The sequence below is a fragment of the Mytilus trossulus genome, chromosome 14 (assembly GCF_036588685.1).
Source record: "Mytilus trossulus isolate FHL-02 chromosome 14, PNRI_Mtr1.1.1.hap1, whole genome shotgun sequence".
Lineage (NCBI taxonomy): Eukaryota > Metazoa > Mollusca > Bivalvia > Mytilida > Mytilidae > Mytilus > Mytilus trossulus.
Window position 1 is genome coordinate 11,196,473 of NC_086386.1, and position 23,449 is coordinate 11,219,921.

The 23,449-nt window shown below is 32.2% G+C and overlaps 2 protein-coding genes across 2 annotated transcripts; both read right to left on the reverse strand.

The window, feature by feature from the left end:
* Positions 1-6,171: 6,171 nt before the first annotated feature.
* On the reverse strand, positions 6,172-7,038 carry LOC134697472 (toll-like receptor 4). The gene has a single exon (XM_063559753.1). It carries the CDS (start codon positions 7,036-7,038, stop codon positions 6,172-6,174), a length of 867 nt encoding a protein of 288 aa, XP_063415823.1.
* Positions 7,039-13,826: 6,788 nt separating this feature from the next.
* Positions 13,827-23,024, reverse strand: LOC134695884 (uncharacterized). The gene is made up of 6 exons (XM_063557353.1): positions 22,398-23,024; positions 21,211-21,357; positions 20,550-20,682; positions 18,205-18,384; positions 17,204-17,401; positions 13,827-14,793 (listed from the first exon to the last, which is right to left on the reverse strand). Exons 1-5 carry the CDS (start codon positions 22,961-22,963, stop codon positions 17,204-17,206), a joined length of 1,224 nt encoding a protein of 407 aa, XP_063413423.1. The 5' UTR covers positions 22,964-23,024; the 3' UTR covers positions 13,827-14,793.
* Positions 23,025-23,449: the final 425 nt, after the last annotated feature.

Sequence of the window (23,449 nt, forward strand, 5' to 3'; positions counted from 1 at the left end):
TCTACAAAAGACTCATCGGTGACGCTCGAATCCAATAAAGTTTAAAAGCCAAAAAAGTACGAGGTTGGAGAGTATTGAGGACCAAAATTCCTAAAAAATTTGCTAATTACAGCTAGGGTAATCTATCCTTGAGGTAGAAAAGCCTTAGTATATTTTAAAAATCTAACGTTTAGTTAACATTTAATTTATAATTATAACCATATCATTGATAATTTATGTCAGTACGGAGTGCTGACTACTGGATGGGTGATACCCTCCGGGAATTAAAACTTATAACAGCCGCTGAACTATACAAATATGAATAATGTGACCATTGTATTTATCTGTTGACCCTGTAATACCATATGATTATTTGGAGATCAAGCTAGAGACGCCGATACATTCACTTATAGTCAAAATATCAAAAACCTTATTCTTGTAGAGTCAAATTGGTAACAAACTTTAGGCAAAGCATACATACATGATGCCAAATAAAATACCAGCGTAATGATTCGTTACAGCCATTGACATAGATTATTTGACTGCAGGTTTAATATAAAAGCATATACAACAACAAAATCTACAATTTATGGGGAATCTCATAAAATACATTCGAAAGTCTTCCTTCTAGTCGAATCTAATAATGTTAGTTCGAAGGAAATGCTTCAAAATATCATCTGAAAAATATTTACTATTTACAATTAATAAGAAAGACAGCTTTACCTTGTACATCCTATGATCTGTATAGGTAACGTACGATTACATCAGGTATTTTGAACAATGCAGGTGCAAAAACAGATTCACTAGAGTAAAAATGAATATCGTAAGAACGATGGGAAAACCCGTTCCGCTTTGATTTTATAGTCACTTTTTAAAATATCATTACGATTTAATTATTAAAAATCATTAGGTCACATATGGCAGCCAACAGATAGTTTTTAAAAAAGGAAATCAAATTGGAATAGCATATTAGATTTGATGGTTAACAATTTTATTTATAATTCTACTACAAATTATTATTTAAAAAACTGTGATTTCTGAACTCCAAAGAATTTTTTATCACAAATTTTTAACCAGCAATGATTTTGGACGTACAAACTATAGACATCTTTTAAGAAAATTTGAACTATAGGTATGCCATACAAGCGAAGAGGGAAAGTTTCCTGAAACGGTCTAACAACACTGGTTAAAATCCTCAATTCGATCCCTTGCAAGAAACATAGCTTTAAATATTTGAAATAATGTGAAAAAAAGATCTTAAATAATTCGAAATTTTTAAAATCTTTTTCTCTTATTAGTTCAACAGAACAAAAGAACCTTAACACAAATGTTAGCTTCTTTCGGAGGCACATTGTGAGCTTAAATGAACAATGACCCTATTTTTTATTTAATTTCTAGCTCACCTGGTCCGAATAAATTAAGATGTACAAACACATCACCAAACACAATTTTGTCATGAATACATCTGCGTCCTTTCTTTAATATTCACATAGACCAAGGTGAGCGACACAGGATCTTTAGAGCATCTAGTTCTATTAAATAGAGGAGGAAGTAAATCTATAGAAAAATATAACGAAATCCTATAGAACTTTTTTTTGTTGATTTATACCTGCGAGCCCCCTTAAGTACCAAGCTGCGCATTTTTTCAAGGTTTTAATTAGCTTCTATGTTAGGTACATATTTGTTTATTTTTTTAACAATAAGTTACAATGTTAACATTTGAGTGCATACAGTGATGCTAATTTAAAAAATACTAGAAACTGAAAAACTATTAACAAGGTAATTATGTATTGATAGCAAATATTGGTGATCTTGGGTTGTTCTGTACATTTAGATTGGGTAAATTGTTGTCTCTCTTACACATTCCCAGTTTCCATTCTTTTTGTATGTTGTAACATGTTGATTATTTATTATGGTTTTATATATAAATATATATATATATACATCTAAATTCTTGTTCTGATTTTGCTACGCTTCAGGTTAAGCTGTTCGACAGCTATTTTAGCTTTTTTTGATATTTTGCCTTTATAAATCACTTAAAGACACATTAAATGCCAAAAAGGCATCTTTTGTGGTCAATTGATATGGTTAAAGTCTTAAGTAAGATCTTATTAATATATATGTTTTTTATTTATTAATACCACTTTATCTGCGTCTTCCGTATGTGAAATCAAAACATAATTAACAAGACTTTATACTCAGATATGAATAACTAGAAAACAAACGACGCAACGTTAAAATGTAACACACACAGAAACGAACTATAATATTACAACGGTCATATTCCTTACTTGGTACAGGACATTTTTAGAGGAAATGGTGGGTTGAACCTGGTTTTGTGGCATGTAAAACCAACCTCTTGTATAACCATTGGAAATATAACATCAAAATGACAACACAACACCACAGGACTACAATATAAATAAATTGGAGAACACAATTGACAAAGAAACACACGAACAACAGCCAACAAAAGGCAACAAAATCAAAACTCGTTGTATTTTATTTATTTCCAGTACACATCATAAAGGAGTTCAGTCTGAAGGTAACGTTCCAGGTAGGAGGACATGTCTTCTTGTATATTCTCTCCTTCTGGTGAACTTGAATGTCGCTCTATTACAAAATAGGGTATTTTTTAGTGTAAATTCACATTGCGATAAGACGTGTCACGGTACTTGTCTATCCTAAATTCATGTATTGGTTTTGATATTATTTTTGTTATTCTCGTTGGATTTTGTCTGATGCTTGGTCCGTTTCTGTGTGTGTTACATTTTAGTGTTGTGTCGTTGTTCTCCTCTTATATTTAATGCGTTTTTCTCAGTTTTTGTTTGTTACCCCGTTTTTGTTTTTTGTCCATGGATTTATGAGTTTTGAACAGCGGTATACTACTGTTGTCTTTATTTCCAGTCTTACAGACGAGTTCATTGAATGTGTAGCTAAAGGTAACATCTTTGGTTAGATAGCTTGCTAGCCGAACCATGAAGTCATTATAAGTCAAGGTGTACAACCCTCCATTCGAATAAGCCTAATCCTACTGACAGATAGATTGGTTATCTGTCGGACTAGTCTTTTCTTAAAGGAGTGTAGTTTACCTACCCTAATAATGACTTCATGAGATACGAGAGCTGTTAGGGTACATTAGATTCTGTGTAAACAGCCTATCGGATTTAATAGAGATGTGTAACTATCGGATATTTGTTGACCATTTAGATACATGGTTTGCTCATCAAAATTGATTTGTTCCTTTAATAAAACAAGATGAAGATCTAAATTTTTTATTTTTCTCTTTTTGTATACTACAATAACATTCATTGCAAGTACATCAAAAAATAATCTTAAGAATGAATAGCATGGAAGAGTAACAAAATGGGTTTTTTTCTGAAAATTTGATGTTTAATCACTGTTTCATAATTTGCTTCAATATTATTTTCCACTGCTTTTCCGCTGCATGTGATTTATATCTTTACCAACTTGTTTCTTGAAAGTAAAACATGGATTATACACTGTCAGATTTCAAGATTATGTATAGATCACTAAAATAAATCAATATTCGTGGTGTGTTGTGCATGTGCTGTTGTAAATGAAACATGTTTGTTCTTATTCTTCGGTTGTAATGTGTTGTTGTGTTATTTATTTGTAAGTGTATATGTGCTTTGTTTGTTGACGTTTTTTATGTTGTTTCCTGTCGCGTAGTGTTGTCATTTCAGTGATAGTTTTAAACATTGCCATACAATCGGGAGGTTTGAATGGCCATAAAACCAGGTTTAAACCACTATTGTTTTCATAGAATGATCTGTGCAATGTCAGGACTATGACAGTTGCTAACAAATATCCCGTTTCTGTGTATGTTGGCGTTTTGTAGCAGTTTATTGTTTAGCTATTTCGTTGTTTTTCCTCTAAAAGTTGATGTGTTTCTTTCGGTTTTGGTTTGTGATCCGGGATTTATTACTAGAACTGCGGTTTACTATTGTTGATGTTATCTTATAAAAGAACTATGCTCATTTTGTAGTTATATGAAACGTTAAATATTTGAATGCAAAGTAGTGTTGTACATTGGTTTGTATGCTATCAACATAAAATGGTAGCAAACGCTATAAATTAATTATATTTGGAAAACAATTCGTCATATTTTGTTAATAGTGATCAAAAAGGTTAACCATGCTGGGGGAACGAATGATCAGTATGCAAGAGGTTCTTATTAGCACCATATATGGGAACGAACTGTGAGCCTCTTCTTGTAGACCTTTTTCTACTTTCATATGCATTTGTGCAAAACAAGAAGTTTAAAGAAGCCAGATTATTTACTTCACATTCATACATATTGATGAGGTTCTTTCCTTTTAATAATAATGCAAACTTTTTGGATTGGGTTCAATTTATATATCCCCAAGCTATTTTAGAAATTTAGAAATTATAGACTTTCCTCACCTTAGTAGCAATATACCAACTTCACCTTCATGTGGGATATACATTTCCAAACTTGTTCGGTCATCAAGAGCTTGCAGCTCCTACTCAGACTTTGTAAAACGTCACCAGCATCAACCTCACAAATAATACACGTCTTGAAGTATATATTATTTGTACTGACGTTGTTTATTATCTTAAGTAATAACAAGGTATGTGGAAAAAAGTAAAAGATGTGGTATGATTACATTTCACCGTTCGACCTTCAACAATAAGCAAATATCATACCGCAAAGTCAGCTATAAAAGGCCCCGACACGACAAATGTAAAAAAGTTCAAACGTGAAAACTTACTTTCCAGAGATATAAAATATTTTTTAATTGTCTTTTTGAATATTGCTTTTAGCAGAATCTTTTTACCCTTCTGGAGCACTTGAATCACCCCCAGTTTTTTGTTGACTCGTGTTGCTTAGTATTTAGTTTGTTATATTATGTCTTGTGTACTCTTGGGTTTTGTTTTCTGTTTGTCTTTTTCATTTTTAGCCATGGCGTTGTCATTTTATTTTTGATCTATGAGTTTGAATTTTCCTCTGGTATCTCTGATGGATTCGATTTGACGTGGCATATTACTTATACATCCCGTCATTGTGTTATTGTGCTATGGTAATTTTTTGTTGACTTGTCTTCCTTTTTTGCTTATGTGCTTTATCTTTATGCCTTTTTTTTCCTTTTTTTTTTGCTACATATGACATGGCTGTATTTAGAATTCCAGTCATTGTGTTATGTTAAATGTTTGTATTTGTTTCTTAACTTTTGGCTTATGTGCTTTGTCTATATGCCTGTTTGTGATTCTTTGTTTGACTATCTATAAAAAGAGCTTTAATCCACCATTGTTTCCTGTTTACAAAAAGTTGAATTTTTCGAAAAACTAAGGATTTTCTTATTCCAGGCATAGATAACCTTAGCCGTATTTGGCACAATTTTTGGAAATTTTGGATCCTCAATGCTCTTCAACTTTTCACTTGTTTGGCTTTATAAATATTTTGATATGACCGTCACTGACGAGTTTTATGTAGACGAAACGCGCGTCTGGCGTACTAAATTATAATCCTGGTACCTTTGATAACTACTGTTAACACCTGCGTAAAATGCCGCCGTACATGTACCACTTCAGCAGTATAAAAGGTGTTACCTATTTTTTTATTCATTGAACTTTTCGTTTTTCCATTTGATTGGACCATTACGTTGTGAATTCCTCGGCTTTTGTTTACATTTTGTATTTAAGCGTTCTCGTGAGTCTTTTATAGACGAAACACGCGTCTGGTGCAAATATAAAATTTCGATCCTGCTATTTATGATGAGTTTATTCATATATATGTTATCTATTTTATTTATTTTTTATCTAATAGAAAATTACATATAAACAAATACTTTAAAGATAAGCAGTTACAGTCACAGCTGATGATAGTCTACAACGTCGATTAAGAATCACAATATATTTATTACTTATAAACTTTCACATTTTATATAAAAATTTCAAACATTTGTTCACCGGTATTTCATCTGCAAATAATTTTTGTAGCTGTATCTTATTTCATTTCCATACAAAGGCAACACGATAATATCACCATATAATGACAAAACAAAATTCAACATGCCATTGTACATGTAGTATTAGTTTATCTGTTAAATGACAATGTGTGTTTGATCACTTTAGGTATAGTTTATATATAGTTGAAATAATGATGAAATGAATTATTAAAATGTTGTTTTCCCATTATCTAATAGTCTATAAGTTTAAAGATCCAGCAAAATCTTCCCAGAATATATCTCTATCATCTTCGTTCTCGGGATATTCTATATAAGTATCCTCTTTTAAAATGTACATAATCTCAGTGGGGATATTCTTCATATCCATCCGACCTAATCGGAGCATGATTATCATGTTCTGACCTTGTCTGGAGACTTTACTTTCTGTCAAAGCAATATTAAATTCATACATGCACCATTCGGATTTCAGAAAATCCTCCGAAAGTACGCAGACAACTTTTCTGCTGTTGTGGATAGCATTCGTGATAGTTTCTGCTATTCCACATCCTGCAATTAATTCTCTGTGATGTATACATAACCGGAAAACTCTTTGTTTTTCCAGGTAGTCTACCATCTCATCCTTAGGAAAGTGTTGATCTCTGTCTGCGTATGACACAAATGCGTCAAATTGGTAGTGATCATCAGTTTCAACACGATTATATCCGTACGCTCCTTTCATAACATAGTACCAATATCGCAGCTTCCACCGAAAGCGGTTAATCATCGATGTACCAACAACAGCTATGAAAGCTATTATAAAAATAACTGAGAGCACTATCACTTCCATATAGGAGGCACAGTCTTTCTTCAAAAGAAGATTTGTCTTACTTATCTCAAAATCACTACCTTTATTACTGCATGTGTAATTATCAAAATATTTGAAATGATTTTTATGTTTTGGTATCCATTGTAAAAAGATTACAGAATCACACGAACAATGCAGGGGATTGTTCAGCATATTAATTGAAACGTTTTTTGCAAACGATTTCTCTAAATGCTGCATTCCATTTGGTGATAAGTACATTATTTGATTCCAGTTAATGTCCAGAATTTCAAGGTCTTTCATGCGTTATATTGTCACATTCCAATCTACTAATAAGTTGTTATCTAAATATATGTGCTTTAGATTTGAAGATAGCCAAAAAAAGTCTTTGAACAAAGTAGAAATTCTGTTCGATGAAATGTTTAAAAATACTAAATTCGTTTGCTTTTCAAAAATAATTTCCGAGCTTCCGAGAATGTTATTGTCAAGTGCCAAATGTTGAAGACTATGTAAAGCTCCAAATACATATGTAGAACCATCAGCCTATTTCCGGACAGGTCTAAAAGTTGCAGATGTGTTAAGTTACACATAGGCCCAATGAAGGAGTATAACTGATTATTCCGTAAAATTAATTTCTTAACTGACAATGTGCTTATATATAATGGTGTAATAGAATATCCGACTCGGGCACTTTCCATAATAATTTCCTCTGTATTAGGTGGTACGATAACAAGTTGAAATGAAGGATAGAAATATGGTACACAAGAATGAATGGTACTTAAATTATTTTCCTTTTTGTTAACAGCTTTCAAATTATGCGGCCTTTCTGATTGAAATGGTAAATGGTTTGTTTCTACGTTATACGGAAACCTTTCACATAAGCAAACTATTTCAATAACTGAATCCGGATGATCGCAATATGACATATTTACAGACTGTGACATCTGGTGTCTATTTTGAAAGCTTAAATCAATTGTCTTTACATTTGTTAAATTAGAAGTAATTCAAAGTATGAGTATTGACCTCAGTATTGTGCAACTATCCATCTGTTGTCCGTAGCACTGAGGTGGCGTAAGGATCTCGGAATTAAAGTTATAGCAGTGTTTTCCGTTTTATCCAAGTTATTTCCATCGATGTTTAACTCTTCAAGTTTGGTATTAGATAAAGGTTTTATGTCATTGTTAAACAACCAGGTACTGCCACTTCTTTCGCAGGCCAAATATTGAGCTTTGAACACCTTAATCGATGTAAAAGGTAAATCATGGGTTACATTTTTAAACCCACACAGTCCTAGTTTACGATTATAAGATATATCTAAGACCTCTAAACGAGAAAGCCTCCTAAATGTTCCACTTTCAATATGTTCAAGTCCAACGAATCCTGAAACATGTCTGTCCCATTGTGAAGACATATCAAGAAAAATCAAATTTGGAAGATAAAGGAAATAATTGTTAGGTATTGTTATCCTTGAGGTTAATTCTGTAAGCTTAAAATGTGTCAACTGGCGTAGCGCAAGAAATCCTTTCCCGAATGAGACGTTTAAAACACTGTCAATACTTAAACTTTGTTACGATTCAAGCTCCTGAAACACTTCATCGGGACAATAATAACTTAGATTCCCGAAGATATTATGAGAAACATCTAGATTTTGTAACTCTTTTAAGTTCGTAAAAATACCTTTGAAATATGTATCTGTATCCAACGAAATTCTATTATGAGATAAATTAAGACTCAACAAACTTTTTGTGTTGGAAAACGGCAAGGCTCCATGTATGCCAAACTTCAGAATCTTGTTTTCCGAAAGATCTAAATACATCAATTTCGAGGGTGGCCTGCCCTGCTGTGGTACATTTTGTAGTGAGTTTTTGCTTAAATTAACAGAGATCACTCTTTCTGTAAACCACGGTGAAGTAGTAAGTCCCAGTCCTGAACAGTCTGCTAGAAAACCGAACATTGTTTTAATGCAGATACAATTTTCGTTTGATGAACATTAAAAATGTATAGTGTATTCGTATATTGCAAAGGATAGCAAAACATATAGCGTTGAGATAATTCATCTACAAAATAAACAAAGAGATTAATGTGTCGTTACAAATTAAGACATAAGCAACGTATACTGTAAACCAACTTATTTTCGCGAGCGATTTATTTTCGCGACTTTCGCGAGTAAAAAAATTACGCGAATATAAATCGTCGCGAATAGGTAAACCTTGTATCTTTCTTTATTAAACCTCATCAAGTAAATCAGAAAATCGCGAAATTAAATAGCCGCGAAGTGGTCAAGAAAGGGTAAAACACGAAATAAAGTATCCGCGAAAATAAGTTGGTTTACAGTATTGTGAAATTCAGAAATGGTACAAAATTGTTGTTTCCCTGAAATTGTGACTTCCTAAACGTGTAAGGAAATGAAATGTTTTCATAAATGTTTTAAAAACAACACGACAGTTTAGCAGATGACAAATTTTTATTGTTATTTTATTTTTTTTTGTCATTTTTTTTTAACAACATAAATAAATATTTATTTCAAATATTGGCTTGAGATGCTATTGTTTCAGAAAAAGGGAGAAGGTTTGGATCCATTGAAACGTTTAATCCCGCTGCAAATGTTTGCACCTGTCCTAAATCAGGAATCTGATTTACAGTAGTTGTCGTTTGTTTATGTAATATATACGTGTTTCTCGTTTCTCGTTTTGTTTATATAGATTAGTAAAGAGTGCAGGGATACAGGCGAGCCCCTCTATCTGGTAAATGACGTCATAAAGGCGTGTATAATTGACGAGTTTTTGCCGGTGACGGATGAACTCGAAAGTGGTCTATTGGACCACACCATATCGTCATTACCTTTTCTACTGTTAATACTTGATATATTTTGAAATTATCATGAACTTTGTGAAGGGTGTTTTGCCATACATAATCTCAATACTAGAATCTATGACAAAGAGACGATTTAAAATTTTAAATCATTAATTTCCCCCATCTTTGTAGCAATATACCAACTTCAAATGCATGTGGGCTATACATTTCCCAATTTATTCAGTATTCAAGAGCTTGCAGCTCCTACTAAGACTTAAACGTCACCAGTGACTGAGCATAAAGTTGATGAATCAGGGGTATGTCAAAGAACGTCCCGTCCTTTTTCTAAACATTGGAAAGTACCAAAAAGTAAACTCACAAAAACTTCGAGAAAAATTTAAAACGAAAAGTCCCTAATCAAATGGCAAAACACGTCAAACGAATGGACAACAACTGTCATATTCTTGACTTGAAATGTAGAAAAATGGTGGTTTGAACCTGGTTTTATAGCGGTGAATCGAACCTTACTTGTATGAAAGTCGAATCAAATTATGTTATATTGAGAACGATGCGTGAACAAAACAGACGTATAATAGGAAAATAGTCACAAAAGGGATACAGAAGTCAACACTGTGTTACCAAGACCTTGTTGATAAATATTCTGTATCATCTTCATAAATAATTAACGATTGTCTTGAAATATAGCTTCTGGGTACTGACGTTGATTATCATTTTAATAACGTATCATAGTATTCTTTTATTTGCCATTATGAATATAACATTAACTGTTTAGTCTGTGTTTGGTGATATCCATTTGACGTGACTCTGTACTTGTACATCCCATCATTGAATTATTGTTCTGAGATCATTTGTGTATTCTTGTCTTTCATTTTTGATAATGTACTTTGTCTATATTCTTTTTGTGTTTCTTTGGTACACATGACGTGGTTCTGTACTAATACATCTAGTCATTGTGATTTTGTTAATGTTACTATTCTTGTCTTTTATTTTTATGATAATGTGCTTTGTCTACTTGGCATTTTTTTGTTCTTTGTTACATATTTTTATAGTAATTAAGATCATAACACAATGATGACTGCTGTACCCCAATTTTGACATTTTTACTTATTATATCGGTTTGTTTTGTTCACGCATCGTAATCAATATAATGGAATTGTATGCGACTGTTATACAAGTAAGAGGTTAAGCTAGCTATATAAACAGCTTTTTCTCCACCATTTTCTACATTTAAAACATGTTTTTGCCAATTCAGACACATGACTGTTTTCAATTAGTTTGATGTGTTTGGACTTTATGTTTTGCCACTTGATTAAGAACTCGCCGTGATGAATTTTCCTCAGAATTTAATATTTTTGTGATTTACCTTCTTCTCAACAATATCTTTATGAGTAGCCTGTAATTTTTGTCGGTAACTTCGTAAGGAAAATGTGTTATTACTTTTAAATCAATGCTTTAACAACGCATAAGCACTATATGCTTCAGCTTTAAAGTATATATTAAATGATCAATTTTGAAGTTATAAATTTTTGTGTTTAGCATACATATTAGTTAAAGAGCTATGCGAAACTGTAATGCTGCAACTGCATATGTATTCCTTGACAAAACACTTGCAAGAAAATGGATACAAATGAAACAAATCAAGATAAAGGAAACACGTTTCAAATACATAAAATTTAGAAGGAAAATTCATATAATGATGATGCGATATATATGAACTGTGTAAAATCTACATTTGCATAAAAAGTTTGCAAAGTAAGTATATTAAGAGAAAAAAATTAACATAAACTTGTGATTTTGAATCATTATTGTTGATATTGACACTTGTTTGATATGAATACAAAGTTATGAATACAAGAAACATTACAAGGGAACATATAAATGTCGATAGTGGCCTTTATAACATTTTTTATTCGAGCGTCAATGACGAGTCTTTTGTAGACGAAACACGTGTCTTCCGTAAATATAAATGTTTAGTTCTGGTATCTATGGTGAATTTATTTACAAGGAAACTTTAAACTTTAAACGTCGATATCAACATTATCAAAAATATAATCAAAGAAATAATTGTTAATACAAATACATAAAATGCACATGTTGATATTGACTAATATAGATAAACCCGGGAAACTGGTTAAGTAGATGAACGGCTTAAGTGTTGATTATGATAATATCAATATCGTTGATAATGTACTACATTGGGTGTTGGACATACAACCAAAAATAATCAATTGTCAAAAATATATTGTTTACCATTTACGTAAGACAGACAGAAGAATTGTTTTGATTCGTCCTTTGAATCACTTTTAAAGTTTATTTTTAAATCCTTCAAAAAGGTAAGAAGAGTAAATGTGCGTATTCCTCTTCTATGGTGCAATATTAGAAAGATCAATATTCAATGAGTTCTCATATTGCAAGACACTTTTTGATTCTTGTTCAGTATAGGTAGCTCCATGAGATTTCAGTACTTTGACGATATAATGATAGCCATGTCTCTCTGCTTTCTTTGGAAGTGAATGGCAATGTGTATGTTTACAGTTAAAGTATTTAAACCAGTTAACAGATCTTTATTCAGCTCTCTTTAATAACTAACTAATAAGTATAGCTGACTATGCGGTATGGGCTTTGCTCATTGTTGAAGGTCTTATGGTGACCTATAGTTGTTAATATTTGTGTCATTTTGGTCTTTTGTGGATAGTTGTCTCATTGGCAATCATACCACATCTTCTTTTTTATAACCATCTCGAAATATCTATTATAAATTTATAAGTAGCCCACATTAATGGTGTCCACCCATCGTCATCTTCAAAACAAATATCAGTGCCATTTTATAAGAGACTATCAATGACTGCATATCAACCTACTTTGCAAGCATACATAAGCGATTCGTTTACATTTGCACCTTGTTTAATCAGAGTTTCAAATACTTGTTTCTAACCTTTGTCATATGACATTTGTTTTCCTGTTTTAATGGTTTTACACTAGTCGTTTGGGAGTCCCTTTTTAGCTTGCTGTTCGATGTGAGCCAAGGCTTTGTGTTGAAGACTGTACTTTGACTTATAATGGTTTACTTTTACAAATTGTGACTTGGATGGAGAGTTGTCTCATTGGCACTCATACAGCATCTTATATATCTACTTGAAAGAACTCACATACCAAATAAAGTTATCCTATTACTCATAATAAGAGAGAAATTCACATTACAAAAAACTGAAATTTTCTTTTAATCAATCACTGAACCATGTGACAGACAGAAACTTCTTAACATAAGGTATAAGCATACAAAATATGAAGCATCCAGTCCTTTTACCTACTGAAATGTAAAACCTTATACACATGATACAAGTAGTTTACACCGCATCCAATGCTGTCATCTGATAATAATACCAATGTTCCCCATACTGTGACTGTCTGGAGTTTCTTCGCTGGCTGATAAATTGAAAGAAACCTGTTCATTTATCCGTAAAATAAGGAAATTTTTTTTTTTTTAATTTTGCTCTGGATTCTGCATTTTCTGTCATAAACAAGCTTCTGTCCAAATTTTATAAAATTTCATGAAGTTTGACAAAGTTGTTGATGACTGATTAGTGTTAAGCGCCCCTTTTAACATGTTTACCACTATTTAGTTTTTACAGTTGTTATTTTGTAATGTGGAGGAAACTAAAGAGAACTAACAAACTTGGGTAGGAACAATGACAATCCTAGTCAATTAAGAAAATATTTGAATGCACCTGTCACTTGCAGTGTCAGTATTTGAACTCACAACCTCAATGTTGACAGGCTAGTGATACAGTAATTTAGTGATACAGTAATTAAACTACTTGGACCACTTAGCCACCAATGCCTTCTCATTTCTATTATAAAGTAAATGCAAGGCATTGGTAGCAAGTACCTACAATGTTTGCGATTGATATTTACATGTACATTAGTTTTGCAATTTAAGTTAATATTTAAACATTTATATATATAAACAAGAATTTGTCCAAATTACACAGATGCCCCATCCGTACTTTCATTTTCTATGTTCAGCGGACCATGAAATGGGATAAAAGCTCTCATTTGGCATTAAAATTAGAAAGACCATATCATAGGGAACATGTTTGCTAAGTTTCAAATTGATCGGACTTCAACTTCTTCAAAAACAACCTCAACCAAAAACTTTAACCAAAACTTTAACCTTAAACAGGACAGACTGACTGAGGAACAGACAGACAAACAGATGGACACACAGACCAGAAAACATAATGCGGATAAATTAAAAAAAACATTACGCACATAAATGGGGCATTAAAATTAAGTGAAAAATGTTTGATATTAATCTTTATACATAAACTTTATATACATTTATTTACAATTCATTAATGAAATTAACGTATAAACGTATGTGATCTTATCATCACTGTAGATTTACAATAACATGTATGCTAAATTGACCCATATAGTTTTTTTATCCATGTCTAAATTAGTTTTCTCTATTTGTCTTTGGTACATGTATATGGTCAGGATGAATGTCCCAAATACAAAATAAATCAAAGGCAAGATTTATTTTTCTCTAATCATGCTAATGATAAATCTTACTTTACATCAAGTTTTCTTGAGTTGAAATTAAGTTTAAAAAGCATTACTCCGAGCATATTTGCCACACAAAAAATGACAACTTTATCTTTAATAATCTCTGTCCCTGTTAGAAAAGAAAAAATCAATAAGCTTATATACTGAACTCCTTATCAATTGCAACCCATAATTATTGATATACTTTTTGATGACTTGCAGTATGTTTTTATATTATACATTTCTTTCACAGTACTGTTTGTACTTTACAATATCTATACCCTTCATTCTTTTTGCTACCTTGTTCTTTACATAACTGTTACAGTTTTCAGCAAATATCAACTTACAATACTAAATCCATTTATGTAAGCCATTTGGTGTCGCTTAACATAAAAATAATTCATTATAAGTATTGCACTAAGATTTAGCAAATCTTCTCTCATCATTTTTACTTGTCTCGCCTCAATAATTTGAACAAAACCATTTTCCTTTTGGCATATTCACAAGTCCAACACAGTTAAAATGGAATCATTCTACAACACAGAGCACATTGTCAGATCCAATCATTTCTCCATAAGAAACTTGATAGCTGTATGTAGGTTCATCAGGGTCAATAGGTGGATCTATGAGGGAAGTTGGTGTTTGTTCTATCTTGTCTTCCTCTACTTTCTTTTTTAGTCCTTTATCCATTTCATCCTAAAAATAGAATGTGAAGGAATAAGCATACATGTTTAAATGTATGTGTGTTTAAATATATATTTTTTTTAATAGGTGACAGTATATAAGGATTGTAAAGGTACACTGAAGAAAAATTATACTATCAACCTAACACATGTTTAATTTTCCATTCAAACCATCTTCATTGATCAATACAAATTAACATCAATTAATTTTAATATTTCTTAATTCATTTAGTAATATATTTTAGAAAATAAAATGACCAAATCACAATTATAAAATGCTTACAATAATTTCTGATTATATAGTATTATAGAAAGATGAAATGAACAAGTGTGAGGATTTTAATTTAGATATTGAATTGTCCCTTTGTCCACTTTTGTAGAAGAAACGCACATCTGACGTATATTTAAAATTTAGTCCTGGTATCTATGATGAGTTTATTTGATATGTTTATCTATATACCAATGATAAAATATTGATATGAAACAGGATTGAGAAAAATGTAATGATGCTCTTTTACAGGTAATCTAATTTGATATGAAGTGACATTGCTACAAAGGTATGTTCTATACATATCCTAATATCACTTGCATCTTTCACTTTGTAAACAACACCATGTGAAAATTCTAGATATATCTATACTTAGTGCAGACTCAGAGATAAACATAATAATGGATGTTACAATATTCATTCATTCATTCATATCTTTATTTCCTCTATTAAGAGATTCAATGAACAATCATATATGTAAACAGATCAAATTACAAAAGTTTTCAAAACATGATAATAACACAATATAATATGACAATATGTACATAACAAAATAAAGTTCTGTGCTTATTTATATAACTGAAGAAAATTTTGACAAAAATTGCTCTCACTAACGACGGTTCATGCACTGGCACATTAACGAATCGTTGTTCTCCTTAATCTACTATATGCAGCGACACAGTGTGCAACATGCACATGACAAAGATTATAAAAACTTTCGGTGTCTATATTGTTTGTTGTTATGTGCTTCCCCAAAAGAATGCAATATAACTCTTCATCTTCGTATGAATAAAGTTCCACAAATAAATGCAATGGGAATTTTTCAATTATAAACTCCCACCACATATCTCTGATTAAATGAGTTCCGCTACAGCTACAACATGCATGTACATATACATCTAAAAACTGAGTGTTACATAGTTCGCATGTACCTCCAGTGGTATTTGGAATGTCGGTTAGCAGTTAAGTAATATAATAGGAGTTTACGATTTCTCTGGATGATTTAGAACTTTTCCAGAAGTCTGGAACTCTAACCGATAGGTGAATAATTCTAAAGCGAGAAAAGTTATTATAGTTATGTAAACGCCGAGTCCATTCGTCAGTTTGCACTATAGCTTTCCAAGATTGCTTCGTTGGAAAAACTCCCTCTCGCAAAAAGTCAAGCATATAAGAATGAAGGCTATATTTATACAAAATGTTCATAATATCAGGAATGAATCGATGATGATTGCGTTCATTGTCAATAAAATAGGTAAACAGACGCACACGAAATATTTTCTTCGTTAGGAAGTTGTCATGAAGACTACACAGTTTTTGCAAGAAATATAACTTCTTAGTCTCTATAGACGAGGTAATAGTATGAAGTCCAAGTATACTTTGGCACATATCTGATCTCGTAGACGTTTTCAAGTCCAAAATTTGCTTGACCATAAAGTGCTGAAAACGATTTAACGCAGCAATGTCGTTTGACTTTAAACTAGTCCACATTTCACAACCATACAGAACAGTAGGTAACACTATAGATTTAAACAGTTTAAGTAGAACACATGGATGTGTTGACTTGTTGCAAACACCGTTGAGCGCAAAATAAGAGTTCTTGCCTTTTCTACATGCATTTGATGTTCTTTTTGTCGATCTGAATTTGGAATTTAGCGCAATGCCTAAGTGAGTGTATTCTTCGGCTACCGGAAGAACACTTTTCGCAATATGACAGTCGTATGTTACTCGAACTTCTCGTGGGTTCAAGGAAAATTGCATTACGCATGACTTGTTCGCATTGAAGCAGAACCTCCATCTAATTACAAGCCCTTGAAGTAAAACTAAGAAGGTTGACGTACTCTGATTTTATTCTTTTAATTTAATTTAGATGAAAAGATTTAATTTCTTTTGCCAAATTCAAGTGTATGCCCGGACGTTTTGACGTAAACATAGCTACACACATGGTTTTGTCATGGATTGGTCCACTAAGGGGGATTATCCTAAAAAACAAAGTTGAATAGAACATAATTATACTTCTTAAACTAAGTTTAATGTTTGACAGTTGAAGAGGAAACTAATACAAACAATTTATACCTAATTCACTATTTCCTGTGTCATACAATCAAGTAAAGTAGACATTCCAAGGAAGGTTCTGACAAGTACAAACAATTTATACCTAATTCTTTATATCCTGTGTCATACAATCCAGTAAAGTTGACATTCCAAGGAAGGTTCTGACAAGTTCGTATCTACCTTCAGTAGACAGCATATTAACTGGAGTACTGTACTTTATTGTAGCATCACAATTCTTCATGTTCCCTTCTTGAAGGTTATTACAATATTCTTGACTTGTTGCTAGGGATACAAATGTGACCTGCAAATAAACAGGATACGCTTGATCAGATTGTAGAGATTTCATCTGTCATTTGTTGTGTATACTTTGTACTGATTATAAGATTTCCAACTTGTAATATTACTTTCTTAAATAGTTTCATAAAGTTTGCTGTATTGTGAAATATGTCAGGTTGAATACAACCTGATCTAGAACTTTGAGTTCCACCAAAAAAGAACAATATAGGGACATCTAAGTATGATTCTCAGTTTTGTACATAAATATGCATATAATTGCTGCTTAATATTTAGTCACTAAGGCACTTATTAATTCATGTGGTCTAATTCAACTAATAATACACATGTATAACCATTTTAATTCTAACTTTTTGGTGAATTTGGATTTCTTTTGTTTTTATATCCTACAGTTAAAATTCATAAATTGGTTGATGTTTTAAAAGTATTTTTTTTTATTGCTGGGACAACTTGGAAAAGTTAACCAAATGTGTGTGCAGTTGAAATAACAAGATTAAGTGTAAGCAAATGCTCACAAAGCATAACCCTAAAATATTTCATTATAAAGTCAGACAAAATAATACACAGGTGACATATCTAAATTGTGGAAACTTAATATCGTTTATTTGTATTGTATCCTGAAGCTTGCTATCAAATATAAAGCTGCTGTGATTCAAAGAGGCTGAGAAAACTGCACTAAAATTTGATAAACTGACACAGTGTGGTCCCTTGACTGTTCATAGAAGGCACATGAATGGCCTTGGGTTTTTTGTTTACTCTTCTTGTTCCGGATGTTATCTATTTGACATTGTTTATAATAAGAATCCCTACCATTGTCCCCTGTACTATGATTCCATATATTCCATTAGGACCAAATACAGATGAAGGAATAACTGCTAACATATCTCCAGTATGCTGGCCTTTTAATCCAGAATCAATAACTGACTTCTTCCTGTCACAATTTCTCGTCTGCCTTTCCAGATTTGATGGTCTGGTGTACTCTTTCTTTACCTTTTAAATAGATGGATATAGCATACTGTAAATTCAGAAATTATTTTGTGCATTAATTATTGCGATTTTGTCAATCTAGACTTAAATGCAATTTTAATTTTTACGATGTTGAGAAAAAATCCTGTTTAATTCATAAAAAATATTTTTCGCAATAATAAAACCTTGCAATAATGTCTGAATTTACAGTATTCATCCTAAATGCCAGATATTAATAAATCCTCACAACTAAATCCATCATGAAAAAGAATCTAAAACAGTTCATACGTGTACTTAATTAAGAAGTAACATTGCGGAGAAGTGGTAAATAATTGATATTTTTAATTTGAACAGTTGAAGTAAATCATTAAAGAATAATATACATAAAACTTAATTTTGTTTATTTCTCTATTCATGCATAGCCACTCCATAAAATAGAATAGAGACCTGAACAAACAAAGTCATGAGTTCCTGATAAGAATCAATCTATTGAGTAAATTTCATCTGTGATTATCATTTCTATTAAAAGCCTAATCCATGCATTATTCTTCACAAGTTTAGTTGAAACTTATTGAATTTATGAAAAGGTCAACTTGAGAATGGAAATGGGGAATGTGTCAAAGAAACAACAACCCAACCATAGAAAAAAACAACAGCAGAAGGTCACCAACAAGTCTTCAATGTAGCGAGAAATTCCTGCACCCGGAGGCCTCCTTCAGCTGGCCCCTAAACAAATATATACTAGTTCAGTGATAATGAATGCCATACTAATTTCCAAATTGTACACAAGGAACTAAAATTAAAATAATACAAGATTAACAAAGGCCAGAGGATTCTGATTTGGGACAGGTGCAAAAATGCGGCGGGGTTAAACATGTTTGCGAGATCTCAACCCTCCCCCTATACCTCTAGCCAATGTAGAAAAGTAAACGCATAATAATACACACATTAAAATTCAGTTCAAGAGAAGTCCGAGTCTGATGTCAGAAGATGTAACCAAAAAAAATAAACAAAATGACAATAATACATAAATAACAACAGACTACTAGCAGTTAACTGACATGCCAGCTCCAGACTTCAATTAAACTGACTTAAAGATTATTATCGCTATTTTGTGCATTTTTCCTTTGATATTTTTTTGTGATCATTTTCATATCACGCTTCTCGCTTGAGATAGAAAAATTATCATGATTATCGCTAAAAACTAAGGAGGTCACGTGGTGTTGCTAACGAAATTGACAAAGTCGTCATAGGTAAAATAGCAATAAACAGATTATCATTGGTCATCTCAACTTGATAGCTTTTCTCACTTTCGCTGTACCAGCTCAAGCGAGAAAATCAATCTCGTTGAGATAATCAACGATAATCTATAATGATTTCATCATATGAACATCAGACACAATCCTTCCCGTTAGGGGTTTAGTATCATACCATCATAACATATATGAGAAGAGTGTACATTTCACATTGGCATTGTTTTCAACCTATGTTTGGGGTTTTTAAAAGCGTTTTCAGTCAGTTCAATTGAGTAATTACCCAAAAACCTAGCTTATCTTTTGTCTTACATCATATGCTACTTACAAAGTACTTATGATCAATGATTTTTGAACTTGTCCCATGTTAAGAGCCTCAGGCCTTTGTTAGCTATAGTCTTGTATGATATTAATTGTAGTTTCTTTTGTATATTTTGGAGTTTAGTATGACGACCATTATCTTTGAACTAGTACAGATTTTCGTTTAGATGATAGGACATGCTGCTGGAATAAGTCATCTTTTCAAGCTTGAAAATATGTGAATAAGGCAGAAAAACTATCAGAAATATACAATAAGGTCAATAAAGTTCACATTACTTTTCGTATTTTTTTTCTTTGAAAACCTGGCTTTTAATTGATCATTTTGGTATTCAAATTTTACATTACAAAAAAGTAAAAACACAAAAATACTGTATTCAACCAATATGGGAAAAGGTAACATATTTACCTATGCAATGTATGATTTTTTTTAATCTCAATTATGTGAAAAGAGTGTAAGCAAGCTACAGAACCCCAGCAGCAACCCTTATGAATTAAGTATTGAAGTGGACCCACTGATTTATTTTGGTTATTTTGTTCTATCTGCGAAAATAAGCAAAAATTTACACTCCCCAAAAATAACCTGCTATATGGTATCATATATGCTACATAATTTACCTCTACAACAGCAATAACTTTCTTCTCTACTTCTTCTCCATTCCTAACAAAGCTACAAACAACAGCATCAGGTGTTGAAGTTACTATCCTGTCACCAATTGTCAGATGATAGGCAGGTAGATTTGGAACATTTCTTTATAATGAAAATGTAGATACACTGTATACATAGTCTTTCAATAAAGAATAATATTAGCTGATGTTCTAAGTCAGGAGCCTATACTTCAGTTGTTGTTGTTTCTTGATGGGTTATATATATATATTTGTTTTTTGTTCATCTTTTTGTACATAAATTAGGCTACATGTATTAGTTTTTTTCATTTGAGTTGTTTTACATTTGTCATTTCAGGGTCTTTTATAGCAGACTATGCTGTATGGGCTTTGCTCATTGTTGAAGGCTGTACAGTGACCTGTAGTTGTTCATCTAATTTCATTCAGCAGTTTAAAAGGAGTAATGGATACAAATGTTAGACAAATGGACAGAAAAATACCATGAATGCTATATACATGTACATGTATAAACATATATATAAAGTGGGTGTACATGTATAGTATAATAAAACCACTGGCACCAAAATCCATCCAAATAGGTTTTTTGTTTGTTGATATCATTACTGCAGTAATAAAAAGAATATAAATAAACATGAACATTGTATATACTTACAAGACAGTAACACCAAATATCCTCAAAAAGGACACAAATAGTTCTTGATACATAGCCTCTGTTGGGTTATCAGAATTCTGCCTATGTGTATGCTCTGACACCATAAATAAAAGCTGACTGCAAAATTGCTGTAATCTTGGATATATGCTTCATAAAAAAAAAAAAAAAAAAGTGCTAATTAATACAATGTTATTTTGTATCTGCACATTCAAACTGCTAGACAGCAAATGTTTACTTTGTACATGTACGTGTTTATAAATTATCAACAATTTATAATTTGATTAATGAATGGAAATAGGGAATAGTGTTTATATGTCAAATTAAGAGCCAGAAAACTCCACCATGTCTTTCAAAAACAGGTAATAAAGACCACCTACAAAATCATTTGTACAATTGTTTTTACATACATTTGACATATAAGGGTGTAAAGATTCAATAAAAATTAGATAGATTATTAAATAAAAGCTATGCAGAGAGATGCATGATAGGACCACAGAGTTCTTATAAGTGTACCTCCAGGAAGCATTGATTCAGTAATATGTTGGACTCATTGATATGCTTGATACAGTAATGTGCTGGACACAGTAATAATAAAAAAAAATTAAGAATCATGGAAAAACGTACTGGAAGGTTTTGTACCATTAAAAAATAAACCCTTCTGAAATTCTTTGCACTCAGCTTTCATCAGTCAGGAATCTGATGTTCAGTAGTTGTTGCAATTGTTTGTTGACAGTGGTTTAAAAGTGTTTCTCGTTTCTTGTTTTTTTTATATAGTTTAGATTGTTAGTTTTCCTGTTTGAATAGTTTTTCACTAGTATTTTGTTGTGGTCCTTTAGAGCTTGCTGTTCAGTGTGAGCCAATTTTGCAAGGCTGTGTTGAAAACAGTACTTTGACCTATAATGGTTTACTTTTATAAAATGTGACTTTGGTTTTAAGTAGTGTCTCAATGGCACTCACACCACATTTTCTTATACCTACAAAAATAAAATGTTTATTTTTAGGAATTTGGCTCCTATGTTTTTTTGGCCTTTGGCCAATTGTTGCTAGGAATCAGTAAAAAAATACACATGGTTTACTTGTATTCATTATTTACAAAGCAATGTAATGACATCCTCAGCTATGCACAACTGTTGAAACTTTTGGGACTGCTATACTTAAAACTACCTTCATGAACTTAACACACTTACTTTTGGCAGATATTTCTCATGTCCTTCAATTTGTCTTTTTCTATTTTTTTTCTATTTATATTGTATTCAAACAGCCACTTAACAAAACACGAGTCCTGAAATGGTTTTTTGAACTCTTCAGTCAACTGCCATGCTTTGGAAATTGTTATATCACTAAGTACACTGCAGTCTACATCAAATGCATCGTTAAGTGCAAATGCATAGCAGTCATGCTTTGATCTGTGCCTTTCGTCTGTATTAACCTTTAACATGTAATCTCTTATTTTTATATGGTTTTTCAAAAAAGAGTCAACATATCCCGTATTGAAAACATCAATGGGAAATGGGCTTGGTGTGTCTTTAATTTGCAGATTATTGTAAATAGTTTCTTCTGTCCAGTCTCTTGTATCCTTTGGAATAAGGCCGATGGGACTCGTGTTTGGTGAAGTCAGAGACGAACTTTGAGGAGAATTGTTGCCCGCTGATTGTCTTGTAAGTGTTTGCTCTGAATCAGAGTCAGAATGTCTCCGTTTTCTCTTATTGATTGGATCAGTTGTGCTCGAAGAATTCTGCTTGTTGGACGCCATGTCAGGGGAATATAAGGAAGGGGAAGGAAATCAATGTGTTGTTGTTCTTACTTCTTCTTCTTCTTGTCTCCATATGAGCCTCCTTTGGAAGGAGCACCACAATGAGTTGTGGCTTGTAAAGGATGACTTTTGGAGCCTGTATCGGTACAGATTAATGTGAGAGCATTGTCTACCAAATTCCCCAGCCAGGCCGTTACGGGTCTTATTACCAAAAAGTTAACCTTCCCCAAAACATAAAATTGATAATTTTGTCTTAGATGCATGTTTTTTTTATTAGTTGTTACTGAGAGGTTTTGAAATAGCTGTAAAAGTATCCGTCCACGTCCACTTATATTTTTGTCCATCTGATGAGTTAAGCCTTTTTCAACAGATTTTTATAGTTCGTTTTTATGTTGTACTGTTATACCGCTGTCCCCGGCACTGCAGTTATGGAGAGGGTTTGGGGTCCTGCGCTAAAATACTTAACCCCGCCACATTCTGTATATA